At 44.6% G+C, this 23,500-nt stretch overlaps 1 protein-coding gene across 1 annotated transcript in view; it reads left to right on the top strand.

The window, feature by feature from the left end:
• Nucleotides 1-23,500, top strand: part of CD28 (CD28 molecule) — an 82,074-nt gene that overhangs the window by 39,968 nt on the left and 18,606 nt on the right. The window contains exon 2 of the mRNA XM_073541868.1: nt 18,997-19,098. Coding sequence (XP_073397969.1) covers nt 18,997-19,098 — 102 coding nt within the window. The remainder of the gene's footprint in view (nt 1-18,996; nt 19,099-23,500) is intronic.

Consider the following 23,500-nt stretch of genomic DNA (forward strand, 5'->3'; position numbering starts at 1 on the left):
ATACATCCTACAATAGGGATGAGGGGGGACCATGCATAATAGGATTGGGGTTTGAGGGTACTATACATACCAGGTTTGGGGGTGAGAGGACAATGCATACCAGGATAGGGGTTTGAAAGGAACATGCATACCAGGAAAGGGGGTGAGGGGTAGCATGCATACCATGATAGGGGGGTGAGGGGATTATGCATATCAGGATTGGGGGTGAGGGGACCATGCATTTCAGGATTGGGGGGTGAGGGGACATTCTTACCAGGATGGGGGGTGAAGGGACTATGCATACCCGGACAGGGGGTGAGGGGACCATGCATATCAAGATAGGGGGTGAAGGGACCATGCATATCAGGAGAGAGAGGTGAGGGGTAGCATGCATACCAGGATAGGGTGGTGAGGGGTAGCATGCATATGAGCATAGAGGGGTGAGGGGACCATGCATATCAGGATTGGGGGTGAGAGGACCATGCATATCAGGATAGGGTGTGAGGGTTAGCATGCATACCAGGATAGGGGGAGTGAAAGGACCATGCATTCCAGGATAGGGGTCGTGAGAGGACCATGCATACCAGAATAGGGGGTGAGAGGACCATGTATGTCAAGATAGGGGGTGAGGGGGCCATGTGAACCAGGATTGGGGATGAGGGGACCACGCATACCGGAATTGGGAGGTAAGGGGTGCCATGTATACCAGGATTGGGGATGAGGGGGGCCATGCATAATAGGATTGGGGGGTGAGGGGACTATGCATACCAGGTTTGGGGGGTGAGAGGAAAATGCATATCAGGATAGGGGGTGAGGAGTAGCATGCATACCAGGATAGGGGGTTGAAGGGACATTCTTACCAGGATGGGGGGTGAGGGGACCATGCATACCAGGATAGGGGGTGAGGGGACGATGCATATCAGGATTGGGGGGAGAGAGGACCATGCATATCAGGATAGTGGGGTGAGGGGACAATGCAGGATAGGGGGTGAGAAAACTCCTGAAGTCTGTAGAGAGATTCCATTTCTCCCCAGTCCTCTATACACCTCTTTTACACCATCCAGAATCAGTCTGTTTCTTTGAGGTGTAAAATACACAGCCTGACAGAATACAACTGTGTCCTGAAGTCTGTAGAGAGATTCCATTTCTCCCCAGTCCTCTAAACACCTTTTTTACACCATCCAGAATCATCCTGTTACTTTGAGGTGTAATATACACAGGGCCTGACAGAATACAACTGTGTCCTGAAGTCTGTAGAGAGATTCCATTTCTCCCCAGTCCTTTATACACCTTTTTTTACACCATCCAGAATCAGCCTGTTACTTTGAGGTGTAAAATACACAGGGACTGATAGAATCCAACTGTGTCCTGAAGTCTGTAGAGAGATTCCATTTCTCCCCAGTCCTCTATACGCTTCTTTTACACTGTCCAGAATCAGCCTGTTACTTTGAGGTGTAAAATACACAGGGCCTGACAGAATACAACTGTGTCCTGAAGTCTGTAGAGAGATTCCACTTCTCCCCAGTCCTCTATACACCTTTTTTACACCATCCAGAATCATCCTGTTACTTTGAGGTGTAATATACACAGGGCATGACAGAATACAACTGTGTCCTGAAGTCTGTAGAGAGATTCCATTTCTCTCCAGTCCTCTATACACCTTTTTTACACCATCCAGAATCAGCCTGTTACTTTGAGTTGTAATATACACAGGGCCTGACAGAATCCAACTGTGTCCTGAAGTGTGTAGAGAGATTCCATTTCTCCCCAGTCCTCTATACACCTCTTTTACACCATCCAGAATCAGCCTGGTACTTTGAGGTGTAAAATACACAGGGTCTGACAGAATACAACTGTGTCCTGAAGTTGGTAGAGAGATTCCATTTCTACCCAATCCTCTATACACCTTTTTTACACCATCCAGAATCAGCTTGTTACTTTGAGGTGTAAAATACACAGGGCCTGACAGAATCCAACTGTGTCCTGAAGTCTGTAGAGAGATTCCATTTCTCCCCAGTCCTCTATACACTTCTTTTACACCATCCAGAATCAGCCTGTTACTTTGAGGTGTAAAATACACAGGGCCTGACAGAATACAACTGTGTCCTGAAGTCTGTAGAGAGATTCCATTTCTCCCCAGTCATCTATACACCTCTTTTACACCATTCAGAATCAGCCTGTTACTTTGAGGTGTAAAATACACAGGGCCTGACAGAATACAACTGTGTCCTGAAGTCTGTAGAGAGATTCCAGTTCTCCCCAGTCCTCTATACACCTTTTTTACACCATCCAGAATCAGCCTGTTACTTTGAGCTGTAATATACACAGGGCTTGACAAAATACAACTGTGTCCTGAAGTCTGTAGAGAGATTCCATTTCTCCCCAGTCCTCTATACACCTCTTTTACACCATCCAGAATCAGCCTGTTACTTTGAGGTGTAAAATACACAGGGCCTGACAGAATACAACTTTGTACTGAAGTCTGTAGAGAGATTCCATTTCTCCCCAGTCCTCTATACACCTTTTTTACACCATCCAGAATCATCCTGTTACTTTGAGGTGTAATATACACAGGGCCTGACAGAATACAACTGTGTCCTGAAGTCTGTAGAGAGATTCCATTTCTCTCCAGTCCTCTATACACCTCTTTTACACCATCCAGAATCAGCCTGTTACTTTGAGGTGTAATATGCACAGGGCCTGACAGAATATACCTGTGTCCTGAAGTCTGTAGAGAGATTCCATTTCTCTCCAGTCCTCTATAAACCTTTTTTACACCATCCAGAATAAGCCTGTTACTGTGAGGTGTAAAATACACAGGGCTTGACAGAATCTAACTGTGTCCTGAAGTCTGTAGAGAGATTCCATTTCTCCCCAGTCCTTTATACACCTTTTTTACACCATCCAGAATCAGCCTATTACTTTGAGGTGTAAAATACACAGGGCCTGATAGAATCCAACTGTGTCCTGAAGTCTGTAGAGAGATTCCATTTCTCCCCAGTCCTCTATACACTTCTTTTACACCGTCCAGAATAAGCCTGTTACTTTGAGGTGTAAAATACACAGGGCCTGACAGAGTCCAACTGTGTCCTGAAGTCTGTAGAGAGATTCCATTTCTCCCCAGTCCTCTATACACCTCTTTTACACAATCCAGAATCAGCCTGTTACTTTGAGGTGTAAAATACACAGGGCCTGATAGAATACAACTGTGTCCTGAAGTGTGTAGAGAGATTCCATTTCTCCCCAGTCCTCTATACATCTCTTTTACACCGTCCAGAATCAGCCTGTTACTTTGAGGTGTAAAATACACAGGGTCTGACAGAAAACAACTGTGTCCTGAAGTCTGTAGAGAGATTCCATTTCTACCCAGTCCTCTATACACCTTTTTTACACCATCCAGAATCAGCTTGTTACTTTGAGGTGTAAAATACACAGGGCCTGACAGAATACAACTGTGTCCTAAAGTCTGTAGAGAGATTCCATTTCTCTCCAGTCCGCTATACACCTTTTTTACACCATCCAGAATCATCCTGTTACTTTGAGGTGTAATATACACAGGGCCTGACAGAATACAACTGTGTCCTGAGGTCTGTAGAGAGATTCCATTTCTCTCCAGTCCTCTATACACCTTTTTTACACCATCCAGAATCATCCTGTTACTTTGAGTTGTAATATACACAGGGCCTGACAGAATACAACTGTGTCCTGAAGTCTGTAGAGAGATTCCATTTCTCCCCAGTCCTCTATACAACTCTTTTACACCATCCAGAATCAGCCTGTTACTTTGAGGTGTAAAATACACAGGGCCTGACAGAATACAATTGTGTCCTGAACTGTGTACCCTGTTTTACAGTACCATATACTTGGTGGTATTTTGGGTACATTTTCCCCAAAAATGAGGAAGTGTGGTGGAAGAGTCCGTGGTAAGTGGGCGGGGGTTGGCAGCTGGTAATGATGGTGGATCTGCTGGTAGTGGCAAAAGCAAAATAACACCAAATGCAGGAGGTGTTGAGCCTGCATCATCATCTGTCTCCACAAGGCCTCGAAGGCTCCCTTTTCTGGGAGTAGGTAAACCGCTTTTAAAGACGGAGCTTCAGGAACAAGTTTTGGCTTACATTGCTGACTCCAGCTCTATCGCCTCCTCTTCTGAAGTTTTAAAAAATAAAAGCACTGAGACGTCATTGGAGGCTCATGGTCATGAACCACACCTTTCATTGTGTCCTTCACCCCAACCAAAATTGAAGGATGCGGCAGGCCACACTACAGATTACTCCATGGAGCTGATTTCACATACCATGCCTGGGTTATCAAGTCAAATTGTAAATTATCCAGGCCAAGATGAATCTGACATGGAGTGCACTGATGCACAGCCACTGCTAGATTTATCTGCTGGTATATTCACTCAGAGCACTACATTGTCCTCGCAGTGTACTGAGCCAGAATCTGACCCTGATGAAACTCAGGTGCCCCCTCCTGCATACTATACCACCATACACAGTGACACAGAGGAAGGTGCACATGACAGTGAAGAGGAGGTGATGGATGACCCAATTGTTGACCCAGATTGGCATCCATTGGGGGTAGAGGGTGCTGCTGCCAATAGCTCAGAAGATGAGGAGGAGCATCCGCAGCAGGCATCGACATCGCAACAGCTGTTATCTGGCAGGCCCGGAGCAGTCCAAAAACGGGTTACAAAAACCAAAAGAGTTGCAGGACAACTTGGCCAGACGGTCAAAATAGCACAGCGTGCAAGGCCTCAAAATGTCTTCCATAGTAGGAAGAGTGCAATGTGGCACTTTTTTTAACAAAATCTTAATGATCAGGCAAAGGTTATCTGTAAGAAGTGCGCAAAGACCTTTAGCCGAGGGAAAAATCTGAGAAATTTGAATACCAGTTGCATGCTTAGACATTTAACCACCATGCACTTGCAAGCGTGGACGGACTACCAAACCTCACGTACTACATGTGCACCTGCTCCCAAAGAAGGTAGTCAGCAACGCTACATTGTTTCCCCCACTGTAAGCCCACCGGTTAGCACACCACCAGCAGCAAATGTCGAGGTGTCGTCGCAAGGCCAAAGCAGTCAGGGAATCACAATGTTATATCAAGGAAAGACTGAATCTAGGCCATCAGAAAGAACACCAACTCCATCACCATCATCAACCCTCTCTCAGTCCGCCATGTCCACCGCTAGTTCCACCATATGCAGCTCTCAAGTCCAGCTCACCCTACCAGAGACTATGAGTAGGACAAGAAAGTACTCATACTCTCATCCGCGTACACTGGGTTTGAATGCCCACATTGCCAAACTAATCTCGTTAGAGATGATGCCCTATCGCTTGGTTGAAAGCGCAGCTTTCCGCGAACTCATGGCCTACGCAGTACCACGCTATGACCTACCCAGTCGCCACCTCTTTTCTCGCAAAGGCATCCCAGCCCTCCACCTTCATGTGAAAGACCGCATTGTCCATACACTCAAGCAATCAGTGAGTGGAAAGGTGCACCTCACAACTGATGTAGGCATGGCCAGGGTCGTTACATGTCCATCACTGCGCACTGGGTTAATGTGGTGGATGCAGTGTCCACAGGGGACAGTGGTGGTGGGACAGTGCTGCCTAGCCCACGGTATAGGAAACAGTTGGCTGTAGGCGTTCGACCCTCCTCCTTCTCCTCCTCCTCCAGAAGCGAAAGCTCGTCCACAGAGCGCAGTCGCACAAGCACTCCATCCGCAGCTGCCAGTGTTGCACACGAGGTGTCCCCCTATCGATCAGCTAGTGGAAAGCGTCAGCAGGCTGTGTTGAAGATGATGTGTTTGGGCGGCAGACACACCGCGGAGGTACTGGCCGACTACTTTCAGCGACTAACTGAGTCATGGCTGGGCAGTCTACATCTTGAGGGAGACAAGGTAGTTAGTGATAACGGCCGGAATTTTGTGGCAGCCATAGCCCTTTCAAAACTCAGACACATACCTTGCCTGGCTCACACCTTGAACCTGGTGGTGCAGTGCTTCCTCAATAATTATCCGGAGTTAACAGGCCTGCTCCATAAGGTTTGAGGACTGTGCGTGCACATCCGCAGGTCGCCGGTACACTCCAGTCGTATGTAGAAGTTGCAGCGATTGCTCCACCTTCCCAAGCACCGCCTAATTATCGACATTGCAACAAGGTGGAACTCCACCCTGCACATGGATGAGCGGCTGAGCGAACAGAGACAGGCCGTAATGCATTTGTGGGAGGATACACTGGCAGGCACTTTGAGGGCAGACATGGAGTTGACAGGTGTGCAGTGGTCGAAGCTGAAAGACCTCTGTAAAGTACTTCAGTGTTTTGAGGAATGCACACGGCTGGTAAGCGCAGACGATGCTATCAAAAGCATGAGCATCCCACTTATGCGTCTGCTCATGCAAACTTTGACGCACATTAAGGAGCAGGCTTCTGCAGCCGAGGAGGAAGAGGAGGAGGGAAGCCTTGATAACAGTCAGCCATTGGCTGGTCAGGGATGTCTCGTGGAGGAAGAAAAGGAGGAGGATGATTATTTAGGGGAGGAGGATGCTTCTCGTGGGGCTAGAGAAAATGTTGGCATGGCAAGGTCTGGTACAGGGTTTGTGCGTGACTGGAGGGATGTGGATTTGCCAGAAAGTGCTCCTCCACCCAGCACTCGCAGTGCATCATTGACACCGGGAACATTGGCCCACATGTCAGATTATGCCTTGCAGGTCCTAAAAAGGGACCCCCGCATTGCCAAAATGAGGAATGATGACGACTACTGGTTGGCCAGCATCCTGGATTCACGCTATAAAGGCAAATTCCAAAACATAATGCCACAGGAGAACCTTGACCTAATATAGGCTAACAAACAAGTAACTCTGGTAAACCGGTTGGTTGAGGCATTCCCAGCACACAGCAGCGGTGATGGTTCTCACACGAGCCATAGGGGCCGGGGGCAGCTTGGAAGAGGTGTTCGTGGTGCACACAGCAGAAGTGGCGTTGGAGACAGGGGTTTCATGACCATGTTGTGGACTGATTTTTCAAGTCCCGCTCACACGACTGGTAATATTGCATCGATTGAAAGTGACAGGAGACATCAGTTGTCAACTATGGTTACAAACTACTTCTCTTCCCATAACGAGTTCTCCCTCACAGGTCATTCCCATTTGACTATTGGGCCGCTAAACTGGACACCTGGCCAGAATTGGCACAATATGCCTTACAGGAGCTCGCTTGCCCAGCTGCAAGTGTGCTATCGGAAAGAGTCTTCAGTGCAGCTGGATCAATCCTGACAGAAAAAAGGACCCGTCTGTTGACCGAAAATGTGGATGATCTAACCTTCATTAAAATGAACCATGCATGGGTTTCCAAGGATTTTGTCCCACCTTACCCTGATGACACATAGGTTGCCAGAAAAATGGCATGTTTTTGTCCTCCTCTTACTCGGACTTGACCAATTTCGCCTTTTGCAGCAGCTGAATGTCCTACATCAACATATGCCATTATGTAAACCTCCCTAACTGGGCTGCCTCCCCCCACATGGCCGGGGTCACCACCTAGAGCACACAACCGTGCGAGTGTCGTTGCCCTGGACCGGTGGGTAGGCCGACTCTTGGGCACAGGCACTGGCACAGGGTCCCTCATAGTGCAATCAAGTGTCTCTGATGGTGGGGGTGCACACCCACCGTCAGACACACCGCCATACTATGAGGGGCCCAGTGCCAGTACCGACGCCCACGAGTGTGCCCCCCTTGCTTGGGCAGGGCCACAGCATTTGCAATCTTTACCTCTCCCTGCTCCTCCGCTGTGTAGTCTGGGCTGTCAAATCCTTCACTGGGACTGCCACTACAAATTGGTTGATCTGATAGATGATGGTTAAGACGTAGCTATGTCCTGTCCCGCTGGCCGGTCTCTAGCTTCAGACGATCAATGGCTTCCATTTCTTATGGACATAGACTCACAGTGACATGCAGTGGTGGTTTATCATCAACTTTCACAGTTTTCCTACTCACAGACGTGTGACATTCCGGGGCACATTTTTAAATGTGCCCTCTCATGCCAATCCCATAGAATCTCCTACGGCCTGTGGCTTCTGTCTTTTGCACTCCAAAGTTACGTGACAGTTCATGATAGGCAGTGAGCACCATGTTTACATCTCTCCCTGTGATAAAAATTTGATGGAGATGAGTAACACTGATTGGATCAATGGTACTGCGATACAGCAACACTTTCTTCTCAAAGAAATGTTTTCGCTGTCTCCACACACAAATTAATTGAGGGTTAGCATCGCCTCTGAGAATTGTGACGGAAGTTTTTCCCGTGATTCTTAATTCCCAGATTTCTGCAATCACTAGACTTTATGTCAGTAATTGTATGCATCTCATTTCCTATTGCGAAGAGGCTGGACTGTCTTACTGAGACAGAAATATATATGAATATTTAAAAATACCACCAAAAGTGTATACTGGTGTACACTTCAAATACATTTCCTTTTTCCTACTTTTTAGATTGCTGTCTAATCCATACTGAGAACACAGATATTTTAAATGTTTAAACTATGATATATATACCTGCTATCCTGTGATAATGTACCCTTTCTCAACTTTGTACCATCTGGTCAAATCCATACTGGGCCTGAGACCGCCTGAGCCTGCCTCCTGATCTATAGACATAGGTTTTTACTGTGTAAACTATGCTATACATACCTGTAATCCGGTGATACATTACCCTTTCTCACCTTTGTCCAATCACGTCTAATCCATACTGGGCCTGAGACCGTCTGAGCCTGCCTCCTGAGCTATAGACATAGGTTTTTAATGTTTAAACTATGCTATATATACCTGCTATCCAGTGAGAATGTACCCTTTCTCAACTTTGTACAATCTGGTCAAATCCATACTGGGCCTGAGACCATCTGAGCCTGCCTCCTGATCTATAAACATAGGTTTTTAATGTGTAATCTATGCTATACATACCTGTAATCCGGTGATACGTTACCCTTTCTCACCTTTGTCCAATCACGTCTAATCCATACTGGGCCTGAGACACTCTGAGCCTGCCTCCTGATCTATAGACATAGGTTTTTAATGTTTAAACTATGCTATATATACCTGCTATCCTGTGATAATGTACCCTTTCTCAACTTTGTACAATCTGGTCAAATCCATACTGGGCCTGAGACCGTCTGAGCCTGCCTCCTGATCTATAGACATAGGTTTTTAATGTGCAAACTATGCTATACATACCTGTAATCCGGTGATACGTCACCCTTTATCAACTTTCTACAATGTTTTCGAATCCATACTGGGCCTGAGAACACCTGCCGAGCTGTTAAGCAAGCTACAGCACCTGTGGTTTGGACACGTAATTTTTTCATTTTTTCAGGAATGCCGGTTAGGCCTAATTCCATAATTGCGGTTGCATTTACTGTGAAATCATCGTTCGCGGGGAATAATTGGAATCCCAGATCCCCATCACTAACGGTGTTCAGCGGGTTATCAGCACCTGTAAGCGACAAAAGATGGTCCTTTCAGTGTAGCGCGCATTCAGCCCCGAACATGTAAGGGCATGATAGACCTGTTATTGCTCGATCTCACGTGCCAGAGCCTCGCGTATCCCTCTAGTAAGCTTGGCGCGTACCGCGGGGGCATGCCGGAGTCTTGGTCGTTAACGGAATAAAGCTGAGAAATCGCTAGCACAACTACAAACGGACATACCACACCACACACAGAATCGACAAAGCTTGCAATCTGTCCATCTTTTCTGTAGCTTGTATGGTTGTGGTTTCCCGGGTGGAATCCAATTAAACCACGGGCGCAACTCCTGGTGGTGCCCTTTTGGACGTTCCTTTAAGGTTCAGCTTTGCAATCATACAGCCCCCGGAAACCAAACACTTTGCCTTCATGGACGCTGTTTGGAGGTTCGTGGGAATAACGCCTCCCCATCGGCAGTTGGCATAATTTATTGGTGGGAAGTCCGACGGTATATGATCGCGTTCGATTTCAGAAATTTTTTTTTTTTTGGTTTGTATTTTATATTTTTATTCCAGCCTTTCTGGAGTTCATAAGGGCATGACAAGCCTATATCTGTGTCTACTCCACCTCCTCCTTTTACTCCTCCACCTCTTTTCTAAATGTAGTTGCCCTTTTCCATATGTTATTTTTGTCTTCTGAGCATTTTGTCTGCTTTGGGACACCTTTAAATGTGTTTTGTAATTGTTTTCTATGTGTTTGTATGTGTTTGTGTTTGCCTGCCATTGTTTTCAATGGGGTTCGATGGTGTTCTTCGAACGTTCGACGAACATTCGACGAACTTGCCTCCTGTGTGACGAACCAAAACACTAGCGGGGTGGCTCAACACTACTCCTGATATATAGACGTATATTGTTAATGTTTAAAGTATGCTATATATACCTGGTATCTGGTGATACTGTACCCTTTCTGCCAGGAAGTCCTCCTCCAACCAACACTCTAAGTGTATCATTGACACCTGTAACATTGTCCCACATGTGTGATTATTTCTTGCGGATCTTCTTGTTATATTGTGGTGTGATCCATCCTGAGCGTGTGAGTGTCTATGGGTTACTCCTGCAATTTAGATGTACATTTAAAAATTACCCAAACACTGTATACAGCTCTACGCTTGTGATACATTACCCATTTACTGCTTGTTATATTCTGGTCTAATCCAAACTGACCAAGTGAGAGTTATTTTCTGACTGTGGAAATAAATACTGAGATTGACAACAATGACACCTACACTGTGTATAGCTGCACTCTTGAGATCCATTACCGTTTTACGGCTTTTTAGATTGTGTTGTAATCCAGTACTGAGCCTGAGAGTGTCTGTGTGTGCCTCCTCAAAGATCTACGGAGATTTAGAATGTTTAAACTATACTATATACTGTATATCGGCTATCTTCTGATACTGTACACTTTGTCTAATTTTTATATTCTTGTCTAATCCATACTGAGCCTGTGAGTGTCTCTGTGTGACTGATGGAATATATAGGGAGATTGACTGAATAGAGCTGTACGCTGCTGATACAGTTCCATATATCTGATGTTATTTTGGGTCTATTTTCTGTAAAATTTTGAAGTTTGGTGTAAGAGGCCGCTGACGTGGGTGTGGGGGGGGCCAGCTGGTGCTGATGGTGGTGGTGCATCTGCTGGTAGTGGCAAAAGCACAATAGCAGCTAAGGCAGGAGGTGTTGAGCCTGCGTCATGGTCTGGCTCCGGAACGCCTGGAAGGCTACCTTTTCTGGGAGTAGGTTAACCGCTTGAGGAATTGGTTTTGGCTTACATTGCCGAAACAGACTCCAGCAAATATGCCCTCCTCTTCTGAAGTTTAAAAAAATGCAAGCACTGAGTCATCAAGTGCTGGCTCCTGGTCAGGAAGAACCCCTTTCCTTGTGTCCTTCACCCCCACCAAAAGTGAATGATGCAGCAGGCCACACTTCACATTAGTCCATGTAGCTCTTTCTATCATACCATGCCTGGGTTATCAAGTCAAATCGTGAATTCCCAAGTCCAAGATGAATCTGACATGGAGTGTGGGTGGCCAGCCAGGGCAGTGGGGTTAATCGGTACCGGGCCGGTGTCTCACAGGGATGTGTCACGGTGGTGGTGACCCATTCCGTGGCCCTGCGCGTCCATGCAAAGGGGTGAATTACATTTATAGGCGAATGATACGTGACGCCACCAGTGGTTTCTGATTAGATTGACCAGCGCTGCAGTGTCGCTTCTCTGGGACAGATGTTGTGGTGCAGCTAAGATGTAGAAGCCCTGCCCAGGTAGGGCCGTAGTCGCAGGGCAGATGAAAGAGTTGGTAGATGGTGTGCAGTGCAGGATGTAGCAGAGCCGTGCGCCAGGCGCAGGAGAAAGATGACAGACACAGTCGTGCAGTTCCTTTACCTGTACTTGGTAAGTGCCGTCCAGGACCCAGAGTACAGATGGAGAAGGAGTTGGTCAGCCTGTAAGCCAATTTCGAATTCTCTCTCTGCAGATAGGTAGTGTGGCCTCAGTTCTAGCGCTTATCTGAGGTACTCGCAGTGCTGAGTTCAATGAAGTTTCCCCTGTTGACTCTCTTTTGGAACTTTATCGTATGGCAGGCAGCCATAGCCTTTTCCTTCTGGATCCCACACGTCGATGCTGGGGCCTCCGAGCCTTAGTTGTGTACAGAGCATTTACAGCTGCTTCTTCCTCCGGTTTCTGCTGCAGGAACGTCAGTGTCCCTACAAACTATGAGACCGGAATCCGGACCATGCGCTCCAGCTAGGAGTGAGCCTTAACTCTGCTCATCCTCCAGCTCCCCTTCTCACGTCCACACACTTCCCCTTCCCTGCACAGAGTGCCCTAACTTACCTCCTCCCGACCACAGAAAGCAGCTCCTCAGCAGTCAGGTTCAGAGGACTCCCTGCTGGCCTGGAGTGGGAAATGTGTTGTGTGTTGGTTTAACTGCTAGAGAGATCCTTCATTGCTCCCAAGCATGACATCACACTCCCTAGGAGGAAGGTAATGCCACTGTGGCGACCGTACTCCTGGGGATGCCACAAGTGCACTGATGCCCAGCCACTGCTAGATGATTCTGCTGGTACATTGACGCAGACCACTACATTCCCCTCACACTCTACACAGCCAGAATCTGACCCTGAGGAAACTCAGGTTCCCCTTCCCGCATATTATACCACCTTACACGGTGACAAAGAGGAAGGTGCAGATGAAAGTGCAGGTTCCTTGAGCAGGTGGGGGGAGCATACTCCTGGGCAACAGCACTGGCACAGGGCCCCTCATAGTACGCAAAAGTGTCTCTGCCGGTGGGAAGGCCCACCCGCCATCAGACACACCGCCACACACTGCCGTACTATGAGGGGCCCTGTGCCAGTGCCATCGCCAACGAGTGGGCTCCCCCTGCTTGCTCCGGATCACAGAACTTGCAAAGTTGAAAAACTTACCTCTCCCTGCTCCACCGCCATGACGTCTTCTGCGTGTCCTGACAGTAATATTCTGATCAGAGAGCGCAATGACATCACGTTTGTATGCCCTCTGCCTAAACAGCCAAGTGCAGTGAGATGGAAGATGGGGACGACGAGGAGTCCAGACTAGTACAGGGATTCCCTAGCGAGGAGACTTATTTAATTGTTTTCAATGTTGGGACAGCAATTTTTGGGGAGCACTATACTCTGGAGAATGATATACGGGACCCCCCATACACTGGAGCATTCCAAAGTTGGACATCAGACACTGGAGCAGCATTTACAGGGCCCATTATACACTAGAGCTTTAGAAATGGGGCCCATTATATATGGAGCATTATTTGGGCCCATAAGACAGTGGAGCTTCATCCATGGGGGCCAACATATACTGTAGCATTATGTGTAGCTCATCATATACTGTTTCAAACATTATATGGGACCAATGATTCTGTATGGAGAAATATATGCGTCTCATTACTCTGTATAGCGCACTATGCGGTGCCCATAATACTGTATGAAGTTATATACTGTCCGTTTTTGGAGCTATTGGAGAATTTAAAATGGATATCAGTCATGAGATGTAAAAAGTGAAGTATTTTTCATTGCACTATACCGCTATTTCTCTGCTGTATCGGAGCATCATGAGTTGTGGTATGTGTTAAATGGGAGCTCTTTGGCCCAGGGCACATGAAAACCTGGAGCCAGCCCTACCCCCCCACAACTTAAGCCAAATAACCCCCAGTTTTCAGTGCGTAACTATTATTATGAAGTAAATTAAGGTTGACAAGCTTCAGTAAATTTATGTTTTTGCCATTCAAATGGGCACTGTAGGTGTGTTTAATGTCCTCCACTCCCTGCCGACTTTGCTTCCCCATTGACTTGCATTGGGTTTCATGTTTCAGTCGGCCTTCGACTTTTCACGATAATCGGCCGATTTCGTTCGAGCCGACTTTTGAGAAAGTCGGGTTTCATGAAACCCGACTCGACCCGAAAAAGGGCAAAGTTGCTCATCTCTACTAGACATTACTCTGGATTTCTCCTTGGCCTTTCATTCCCATTCTAACGGTCATGTGGAGTGGGTCAATCAAACCCTGACCAACTTCTCAAAGCACTTTGTCAATGCCCACCACAGTGACTGGACTGAACTCCGGCCTTGGGCCAAATTTTCTTACAACAACCATGTCAGTGAATCCTCTGTGAATCTCCATTTTTTGTGGTCTACGATCAACATCCCAATATTCCGTTCTTTGTTCTTCTATTACATCTCAAATTCCTGCAGCTGAATCCCTCATCAAGTGTTTTTCTGGGATCTGGGAGGAAACAGAGTCCTTATCATTGAAGTCCTTTGAGCGTATGAAGAAACACGCAGACAAGAGATGTCTGGATTTCCTCTGTTTTCATTCTGGGGACATGGTCTGGCTGTCTTCTAAGTATATATTTCTCAAAGTGCCCTCCTATACACTGGATACTCACTTCATTGGTTCATTGAGGCTTCTGAAGTGGATTAATCCAGTAGCCTACAAGCGCAAATGTCCAGACTCTCTATGGATCCTCATATGGATCCTCTATTCTTTTCATGTGCCTCTCTTCAAATCTGTCATTCTCAGTCCTCTTTTCAAAGATCCTAGTGCCACTCCTGCTCCAGTCAGCACTGAAGATGTTTTCAAAGAGAACATTCTGGCCACCAAGAGGGTAAGAGGAAAATCCTTTTTTTCGAGTGGATAATCTCATGACCCAATATCAACATGGGTTTACAAGGGACCGTTCCTGTCAGACTAATCTGATAAGCTTTTATGAAGAGGTAAGTTACGGACTGGACCAAGGGAATGCAGTGGACGTGGTGTACATGGACTTTTCAAAAGCTTTTGATACGGTGCCACACAAAAGGTTGATACATAAAATGAGAACAATGGGGATAGGGGAAAATATGTGTAAGTGGGTTAAGAGCTGGCTCAGGGATAGGAAACAAAGGGTTATTAATGGAGCACACTCGGACAGGGTCACGGTTTGCAGTGGGGTACCACAGGGGTCAGTTTTGGGCCCGCTTCTTTTTAACATATTTATTAATGACCTTGTAGGGGGCATAGAGAGTAGAATTTCAATATTTGCAGATGACACTAAACTATGCAGGGTAAGCAATACAGAGGAGGACAATTTTATATTACAGGAGGATTTATGTAAACTAGAAGCTTGGGCTGATAAATGGCAAATGAGCTTTAATGGGGATAAATAAATAAGAACAAACAAGATGTATAATTATGTGCTTAATTGTAAAACACTGGGCAAAACTGTCACTGAAAAAGACCTGGGTGTATGGGTGGACGACAAACTCACATTTAGTGGCCAGTGTCAGGCAGCTGCTGCAAAGGCAAATAAAATAATGGGATGCATTAAAAGAGGCATGGATGCTCATGAGGAGAACATAATTGTACCTCTATATAAGTCACTAGTGCGATCACACTTAGAATACTGTGTATAGTTCTGGTCTCCCGTGTATAAGAAAGACATAGCTGAACTGGAGTGGGTGCAGAGAATAGCGACCAGGGTTATTAGGGAACTGGGGGGTCTGCATTACCAAGATAGGTTATTACACTTGGGGTTATTTAGTTTGGTAAATTGAAGGCTTAGGGGTGATCTTATTACAATGTATAAATATATGAGGGGACAGTACAAAGACCTTTCTAATGATCTTTTTACTCTTAGACCTGTGACGGGGACAAGGGGGCATCCTCTACGTCTGGAGGAAAGAAGGTTTAAGCATAATCACAGATGCAAATTCTTTACTGTAAGAGCAGTGAGACTATGGAACTCTCTGCCATATGATGTTGTAATGAGTGATTCACTACTAACATTTCAGGAAGGTCTGGATTCCTTTCTTGAAAAGTATAATATTACAGGGTATATACACTAGTTTCCGTAATATTGCATTGATCCAGGGAGCTAGTCTGATTGCCGTATGTGGAGTCGGGAAGGAATTTTTTTCCCCAATATGAAGCTTACTGTTTGACACATGGTTTTTTTTGCCTTCCTCTGGATCAACATGATTGGGCATGTTAGGATAGGATATGGGTTGAACTAGATGGACATGAAGTCTTCCTTCAACCTTAATAACTATGTTACTATGAATTGAAGGGGTTTCGTCATGAGGAGAGGTCATGGGAGCATAGGGAGAACATCCATGTCCCTCTTCTCCTGGAGCCATTTCTTGTGGGCTTAAAAAAGAAGGGGGAGTACTGTAGCACCAATGTCTCTGTCTTCTGCCTTTCTTCCCCTACACAGATGCCGACTTACTAAACGCCGTGGCGCCCTTCCCACATGGGTGCACGCACTGTGCCCAGATCCCCGGGCACTGAGCTTATGGTGTGCGCGGTCTAGTCCTCTTAAAAGGGCAGTGCACACCATCCTGAAGTGTCCCCAGCCAATGGCTGGTAGACACTCATTATTTAAGGCACCTCCACCTGAAGGGAGGTGCCTATGCAACATTGTGAGTTTGTTCCTAAACACTCTTGTTAGTTCTCAGGTCCCAGTGCTTGTATTAACCTGCCTGTCTATCATCCATTCCCACCTGCTTGTCTATCAGCCCTGTCCACCTGCCTGTCTATCAGCCATGCCCGCCTGACTGTCTATGAGCCGTACCTGTACTTTAGCAGGTTCAGTCCTCACCTGCCAGCACTCATCTGTACATCACCCAGTCCAGTCCGCACCAGCCAGTGCTCCCCTGTACATCAGTCAGTCCATCTGAATCTGTGGTTCAAACAGTGTCTGCCACCATCTACTGTTCATTCCTTTGGGCCATTCCTGCTACCCATCTCTAGGGGGTCAGCTGCCATCTACCCGAGGTCAGTCCTGGAGTAGCATCTGGTCCTGCCTCCTTTTTCTCTCCTTTGTCAGCCGCAGAGTATCCAAGGTTGGGTTTGGTGAGGCACCTAGTTAAGCCCCTCCATGCTTTCCTTGGGGCCAGGCACAGTGGTTCCAGGCAAAAAGTTGCAATATTTTTGTGAACTCGAGTATTTCAACTTTCAAAGCAATTTACACCAGAATTTTGGTGAAATTGCCGTGACGAATGGTGTCTATACTGTATTACTTTGTGAGGAGCAGTAAAATACATGTGATTGTTTCTTTGTGGTGTATAATGAAGATTTTCCTGTTGTAGCATTGTGTACTATGTTAATTCTTTCTCTTTGTCGTTCACTCCCTATTTTCTGCACTAGAACACATAACACAATTTATCTGTTTGGTCCAAAGTGTTCCTTTGCCTTAGCACTTACAGGAGGCTATGCACTGTCCTGAGCCGACTGTCACTCAAAGTCCCTGGATGCTTAGGTGCTTACAGTAACTGCTCTCAGTGATGTGAGCAGTGACAGAAGCCATGCTGGTCATATATTTTCTTGTTAGTGTCATACTATATTATCCAAGTATTAACTAGAATTGTTAATTGCAGAGAGAAGTTTAAAACTATGTAAAGAGGAAAAATCTAACTGCTAGTCATTTTTTTTACAAAGTGTAACTGTCTTTTCAGGAGAGCTTGCAGCAGAACATCTTTGTCTGCCACCTCCTTCTCCCTCCTCTTTTCCATAAAACTTTATGGCCAGCAATTATCACGTCCTGTATCAGTTATATGAAAATCTGTATACACTGTATACACTGAATAAAGATTGTACATGAATTGAGTGTAAACGAGCAGTCCAGGAAAAGATAGAAGCAAATTTCTCTGATAAGACATATTACAGTGTTTTATTAAAATGACAATCTCTTTTTAGACATATTTTAACCCCTTCACGACATGTGCTGTACTAGTACTACACATTTCATGTCTCCCCCTTTGATATGGGCTCCAGCAGTGAGCCCACATCTTTCCTGGGAAATATCAGCTGTTTTGAACAGCTGATATGAGCCCGCAATAGCCGCGGGAGGAATCGCGATCCACCCATGGCTAATAACCTGTTAAATGCTGCTGTCAAATTATGACAGTGGCATTTAACGCATGCTTCCAGTCATCGGACTGGAAATCCATCCACCGGATACCCCGTCACATGACCGCAGGTCACCGGTTCTTTGGCATGACAACCGGAGGTCTCCTGGAGACCTCTATGGTTGTCACTGCCGGCTTGCTGTGAGCGCCGCCCAGTGGTCAGCCCACATAGCAAGTGAGTAGTTCAACTACATATGGGCAATCTGATCATCGCCTATATGTAGCAGAGCTGACTGGGTTATGGCAGCTTCTAGTCTCCCATGGAGACTATTGAAGCATGCCAAAAGTAAAAAAAAGTTTTTAAAAATATATAAAAAAAATATAAAAGTTCAAATCACCCCCTTTTTGCCCCATTCAAAATAAAACAATATAAAAATCAAACATACACATATTTGGTATCTCTGCATTCAGAATTGCCCGATCTATCAGTAAAAATAAGGATTATCCTGATCACTAAATGGCGCAGCAAGAAAAAAGTCAAAAAGCCAGGATTAAATTTTTTTGGTCACTGCGACATTGTATTAAAATGCAATAACGGGCGATCAAAATATTGTATCTACAGCAAAATGGAATCATTAAAAACGTCAGCTCGGCACACAAAAATAAACCCTCACCCAACCTGAGATCACGAAAAATGGAGATGCCACAGGTATCGGAAAATGGCGCAATTTTTTTTTTTTATCAAACTTTGGATTTTTTTTTACCACTTACAGTAAATAAAAAAGAACCTAGACATATTTGCTGTTTATAAACTCGTAATCACCTGAAGAATGATTATGGCAGGTCAGGTAAAACCAATGGTGTCATTCAAAAGTACAAGTCATCCCACAAGAAACATGCCCTCATATGGCCATATTGACAGAAAATTAAAAAAGTTATGGCTCTGGGAAGAAGGGAAGTCAAAAACAGAAACGCAAAAAAAAAAAAAAAGGGCTCCGTCATGAAGGGGTTAAGATGCTGATTCAACAGAAGTTTGGGCATATAACAAATGAACAAGCTTACTGGGTATCGGTACAGTTTTGTATTGATCACCGACCTCTTGTCTAATGAGATTGGGTATTGAAATATCTACCGTTGTTTTGCAGGATTTTCTATGGAGGAAGAAAATGTTAGCAGAGGTGTTCCCACTTGCCGGTTGGTGGAGAAACTGGTATCTCCATGCGACAAACAACTACATCTAGATTCTGGTAAAAATTCTATGTGATTCTGTTTGTGTTTGTTAAATGACCGGAAGTCAAATCATATCAAGACTCTGTAGACATTGTCCAGAGTGAGGTTGGTGGTAGTGAATCCAAATCCTTAGACTTGCAAGCTTGGCTCATATTTATGAAATCTCTGTCTCACTTCTGCTCAAGGAAGCACTTCCTCTTCTCCTTCTTCTATGGTTCCTGCCTGATCAGTTTATAATGAGTAGCAGAGACATTGGTAGAGGAAATTAATTAAAGATATACAGTAAGTAGGCTTTTGTACATTTTAGAAAAGCTTGTTTTGGAGTTTATTGGATTTTACTTGGTTAATCCATGTCTTTGGTAAAATTTCTCATTTTTGTACAAAATCTGTTTTTTAGGAAATTTGGTAACTTCTAATATTTAATAAAACATGAGTCTCCCTTATTGTACATAAGTATATTAAAAGCTGTTTCAAAAGCCTTTTTTTAGGAGAAACTTAACAAGCAACTCACTGAATAATATAACTGCTTCTGTAAACAATGGATCTGCAGCTGTTGAAGTGTGTAATAAAATGCCAACTAACATGTGCTGCCTATACAGTGCCAACCATAATGGTCATGCGATCAGTAATATTGCCCCTAAGGAATAACACATTCTCATGGCGAAGTTAAGAGGCTGATTCTAATGTTGTGTAGTGGCACTGTCATCTAATAAAAGCTATCAGTAAATGAGACAAAAGTATTGCTGGGGACACTCAAGTCCCTAGAACTAGAAAGAAACAAGAAATGCAAATTACTACCTAACTCCATGTCATGTTGGCTGTCACGATGTCCTGGGTCTCTTGGCTGTTGCCAATGCTAAATAGAGACTTTGGCTTCAGTTGAGAAGGGTTGCTCCTGAATAGACATGGAGCAGGATGCCAGTATAGATATGCCAACATCGTCCTACGAGAACTGTGCACCATGGTAATAATGACCTGACACAGAATTTGATAGAAAAACTATAAGGGATGAAGGCCCCCAAAAATCTCCCAGCTATGTGGGGTCCAAGGCAGGATTGGCAACGGTAACATCATATAACCTATACGATAAAAGGACATATCTATAGTGTATGAAGGTCAATAGGTGTAGGATAGAAAAATCCACACTAGACTAGTACCCAAAAGAAACAGGGGTGATATACAAGAATAACTATAAAAAAAATAATAACTCCGCAGCACTTTAATAACTCGTTCAAAATAGAAAACTACTTTGTTGATAGAAAATTTAACAAGCAAATGCTAACTACAACAAGACAGTGGATACCAAGTTAAAACAGCACATAGGGAGGGCAGAGGAACAGCAAAACACAATGATATACAGCGGCCCCTCACAAAATAGTAAATAGCAAGTTCTGATAAGAGAAGTAATTTTTAGCCTTTTGCTAATGAATTCCCCAAACAGTCATGGCCGAAAGTTTTAGCACCCTTGAAATTGATCCAGAAAATGAAGTATTTCTCCCAGAAAATTATTGAAACTACAGATGTTGTGTTATACACATGTATTTCATTTGTGTGTATTGGAACAACACAAAAAAACAGAGCTAAAAAGGCAAATTGGAAATAATTTCTCACAGAGCCTCAAAAAATGGGCTCAACAAAATTGTTGGCACCCTCAACTTAATATTTGGCTGCACACTCTTTGGAATTACAGTTGTGGCCAAAAGTATTGACACCCCTGCAATTTTGTCAGATAATACTCAGTTTCTTCCTGAAAATGATTGCAAACACAAATTCTTTGGTATTATTATCTTCATTTAATTTGTCTTAAATGAAAAAACACAAAAAGAATTGTCCTAAAGCCAAATTGGATATAATTCCACACCAAATATAAAAAAGAGGGTGGACAAAAGTATTAGCACTGTTCGAAAAATCATGTGATGCTTCTCTAATTTGTGTAATTAACAGCACTTGTAACCTACCTGTGGCACCTAACAGGTGTTGGCAATAACTAAATCACACTTGCAGCCAGTTGACATGGATTAAAGTTGACTCAACCTCTGTCCTGTGTCCTTGTGTGTACCACATTGAGCATGGAGAAAAGACCAAAGAACTGTCTGAGGACTTGAGAAACCAAATTGTGAGGAAGCATGAGCAATCTCAAGGCTACAAGTCCATCTCCAAAGACCTGAATGTTCCTGTCTCTACCGTGCGCAGTGTCATCAAGAAGTTTAAAGCCCATGGCACTGTGGCTAACCTCCCTAGATGTGGACAGAAAAGAAAAATTGACAAGAGATTTCAACGCAAGATTGTGCGGATGTTGGATAAAGAACCTCGACTAACATCCAAACAAGTTGAAGCTGCCCTGCAGTCCGAGGGTACAACAGTGTCAACCCGTACTATCCGTCAGCATCTGAATGAAAAGGGACTGTATGGTAGGAGACCCAGGAAGACCCCACTTCTTACCCCGAGACATAAAAAAGCCAGGCTGGAGTTTGCCAAAACTTACCTGAAAAAGCCTAAAACATTTTGGAAGAATGTTCTCTGGTCAGATGAGACAAAAGTAGAGCTTTTTGGGCAAAGGCATCAACATAGAGTTTACAGGAGAAAAAAAGATGCATTCAAAGAAAAAAACACGGTCCTAACAGTCAAACATGGCGGAGGTTCCCTGATGTTTTGGGGTTGCTTTGCTGCCTCTGGCACTGGACTGCTTGACCGTGTGCATGGCATTAGGAAGTCTGAAGACTACCACCAAATTTTGCAGCATAATGTAGGGCCCAGTGTGAGAAAGCTGGGTCTCCCTCAGAGGTCATGGGTCTTCCAGCAGGACAATGACCCAAAACACACTTCAAAAAGCACTAGAAAATGGTTTGAGAGAAAGCACTGGAGACTTCTAAGGTGGCCAGCATTGAGTCCAGACCTGAATCCCATAGAACACCCGTGGAGAGATCTAAAAATGGCAGTTTGGAGAAGGCACCCTTCTAAAATTAGGGACCTGGAGCAGTTTGCCAAAGAAGAATGGTCTAAAATTCCAGCAGAGCATTGTAAGAAACTCATTGATGGTTACCGGAAGTGGTTGGTCGCAGTTATTTTGGCTAAAGGTTGTGCAAACAAGTATTAGGCTGAGGGTGCAAATACTTTTGTCTTTCCCATTTTTGGAGTTTTGTGTGAAATGATCAATGTTTTGCTTTTTGCTTCATTCTCTTTTGTGTTTTTCATTTAAGACAGATTAAATGAAGATAATAATACCAAAGAATTTGCGTTTGCAAGCATTTTCAGGAAGAAACTGAGTATTATCTGGCAAAATTGCAGGGGTGTCAATACTTTTGGCCTCAACTGTATTGACTGCAATCAATCACTTCCTATAACCATCATCAAGCTTCTTACACCTCTCAAATGGAATTTTGGATCACTCTTCTTTTGAAAACTGCTCCAGGTCTCTCATATTTGAAGAGTGCCATCTCCCAAAAGCAATTTCAAGATCTCTCCACAAGTGTTCAATGGGATCTTGATCCAGACTCATTGCTGGCCACTTCAGAACTCTACATCACTTTGTTTCCATCCATTTCTGGGTGATGCTTGAATATTTTTGGGTCATTGTCCTGCTAGAAAACGCATGACCTACTACTTAAACCCATCTTTCTGACACTTGGCACTACATTGCAACCCAAAATCCTTTGGTAATCTTCAGATTTCATGACACCTTGCACAAAGTCAAGGCACCCAGTGTCAAAGGCAGCAAAATAACCCCAAAATATCTTTGAACCTCTGCCATATTTTACTGTAGGTACTGTATTCTTTTCTTTGTAGTCCTCATTCTATTTTTGGTAAACAGTAGAATGATGTGCTTCACCAAAGCTCTAGCTTGGTCTCCTCTTTCCGCAAGACGCTTTCTCAGAAGTATTTTGGCTTATTCACGCACATTTTGGCAAAGTGCAGTCTAGCTTTATTGTCTCTGTCAGCAGTGGCTCCTCCTGGGTCTCCTGGCCATAGAGTTTCATTTAATTAAAATGTTGATGGATAGTTTGCATGACACAAATGCACCCTGAGCCTTCAGGACAGCTTGACTTTCTTTGTAACTTGATTGGCACTGCTTATCCACCATCCAGACTATCCTACGTTACAAAATTTTAACAATTTTTCCATGCTGTCCATGTCCAGAGAAAGTAGCTACAGTTCAGTGGGTTGTAAACTTCTTAATTACGTTGCGCACTGTGAACAAAGGAACATCAAGATCTCTGGAGATGGACTTGTAACCTTGAGATTGTTAATATTTTTCAACAATTTTTGTTCTCAAGTCCTCAGACAGTTTTCTTGTCCTCTTTCTGTTCTCTATACTTTGTATGGCACACACAGACACACAATGCAAAGATTTGCATCAGCTTCTTTTTTAATCTGGTTTCAGGTGTGATTTCATATTGCCCACTCATGTTACTTGCCATA

Source organism: Dendrobates tinctorius, unplaced genomic scaffold, assembly GCF_039654945.1.
Source record: "Dendrobates tinctorius isolate UK_male_01 unplaced genomic scaffold, ASM3965494v1 ptg000125l, whole genome shotgun sequence".
NCBI classification, from domain to species: domain Eukaryota; kingdom Metazoa; phylum Chordata; class Amphibia; order Anura; family Dendrobatidae; genus Dendrobates; species Dendrobates tinctorius.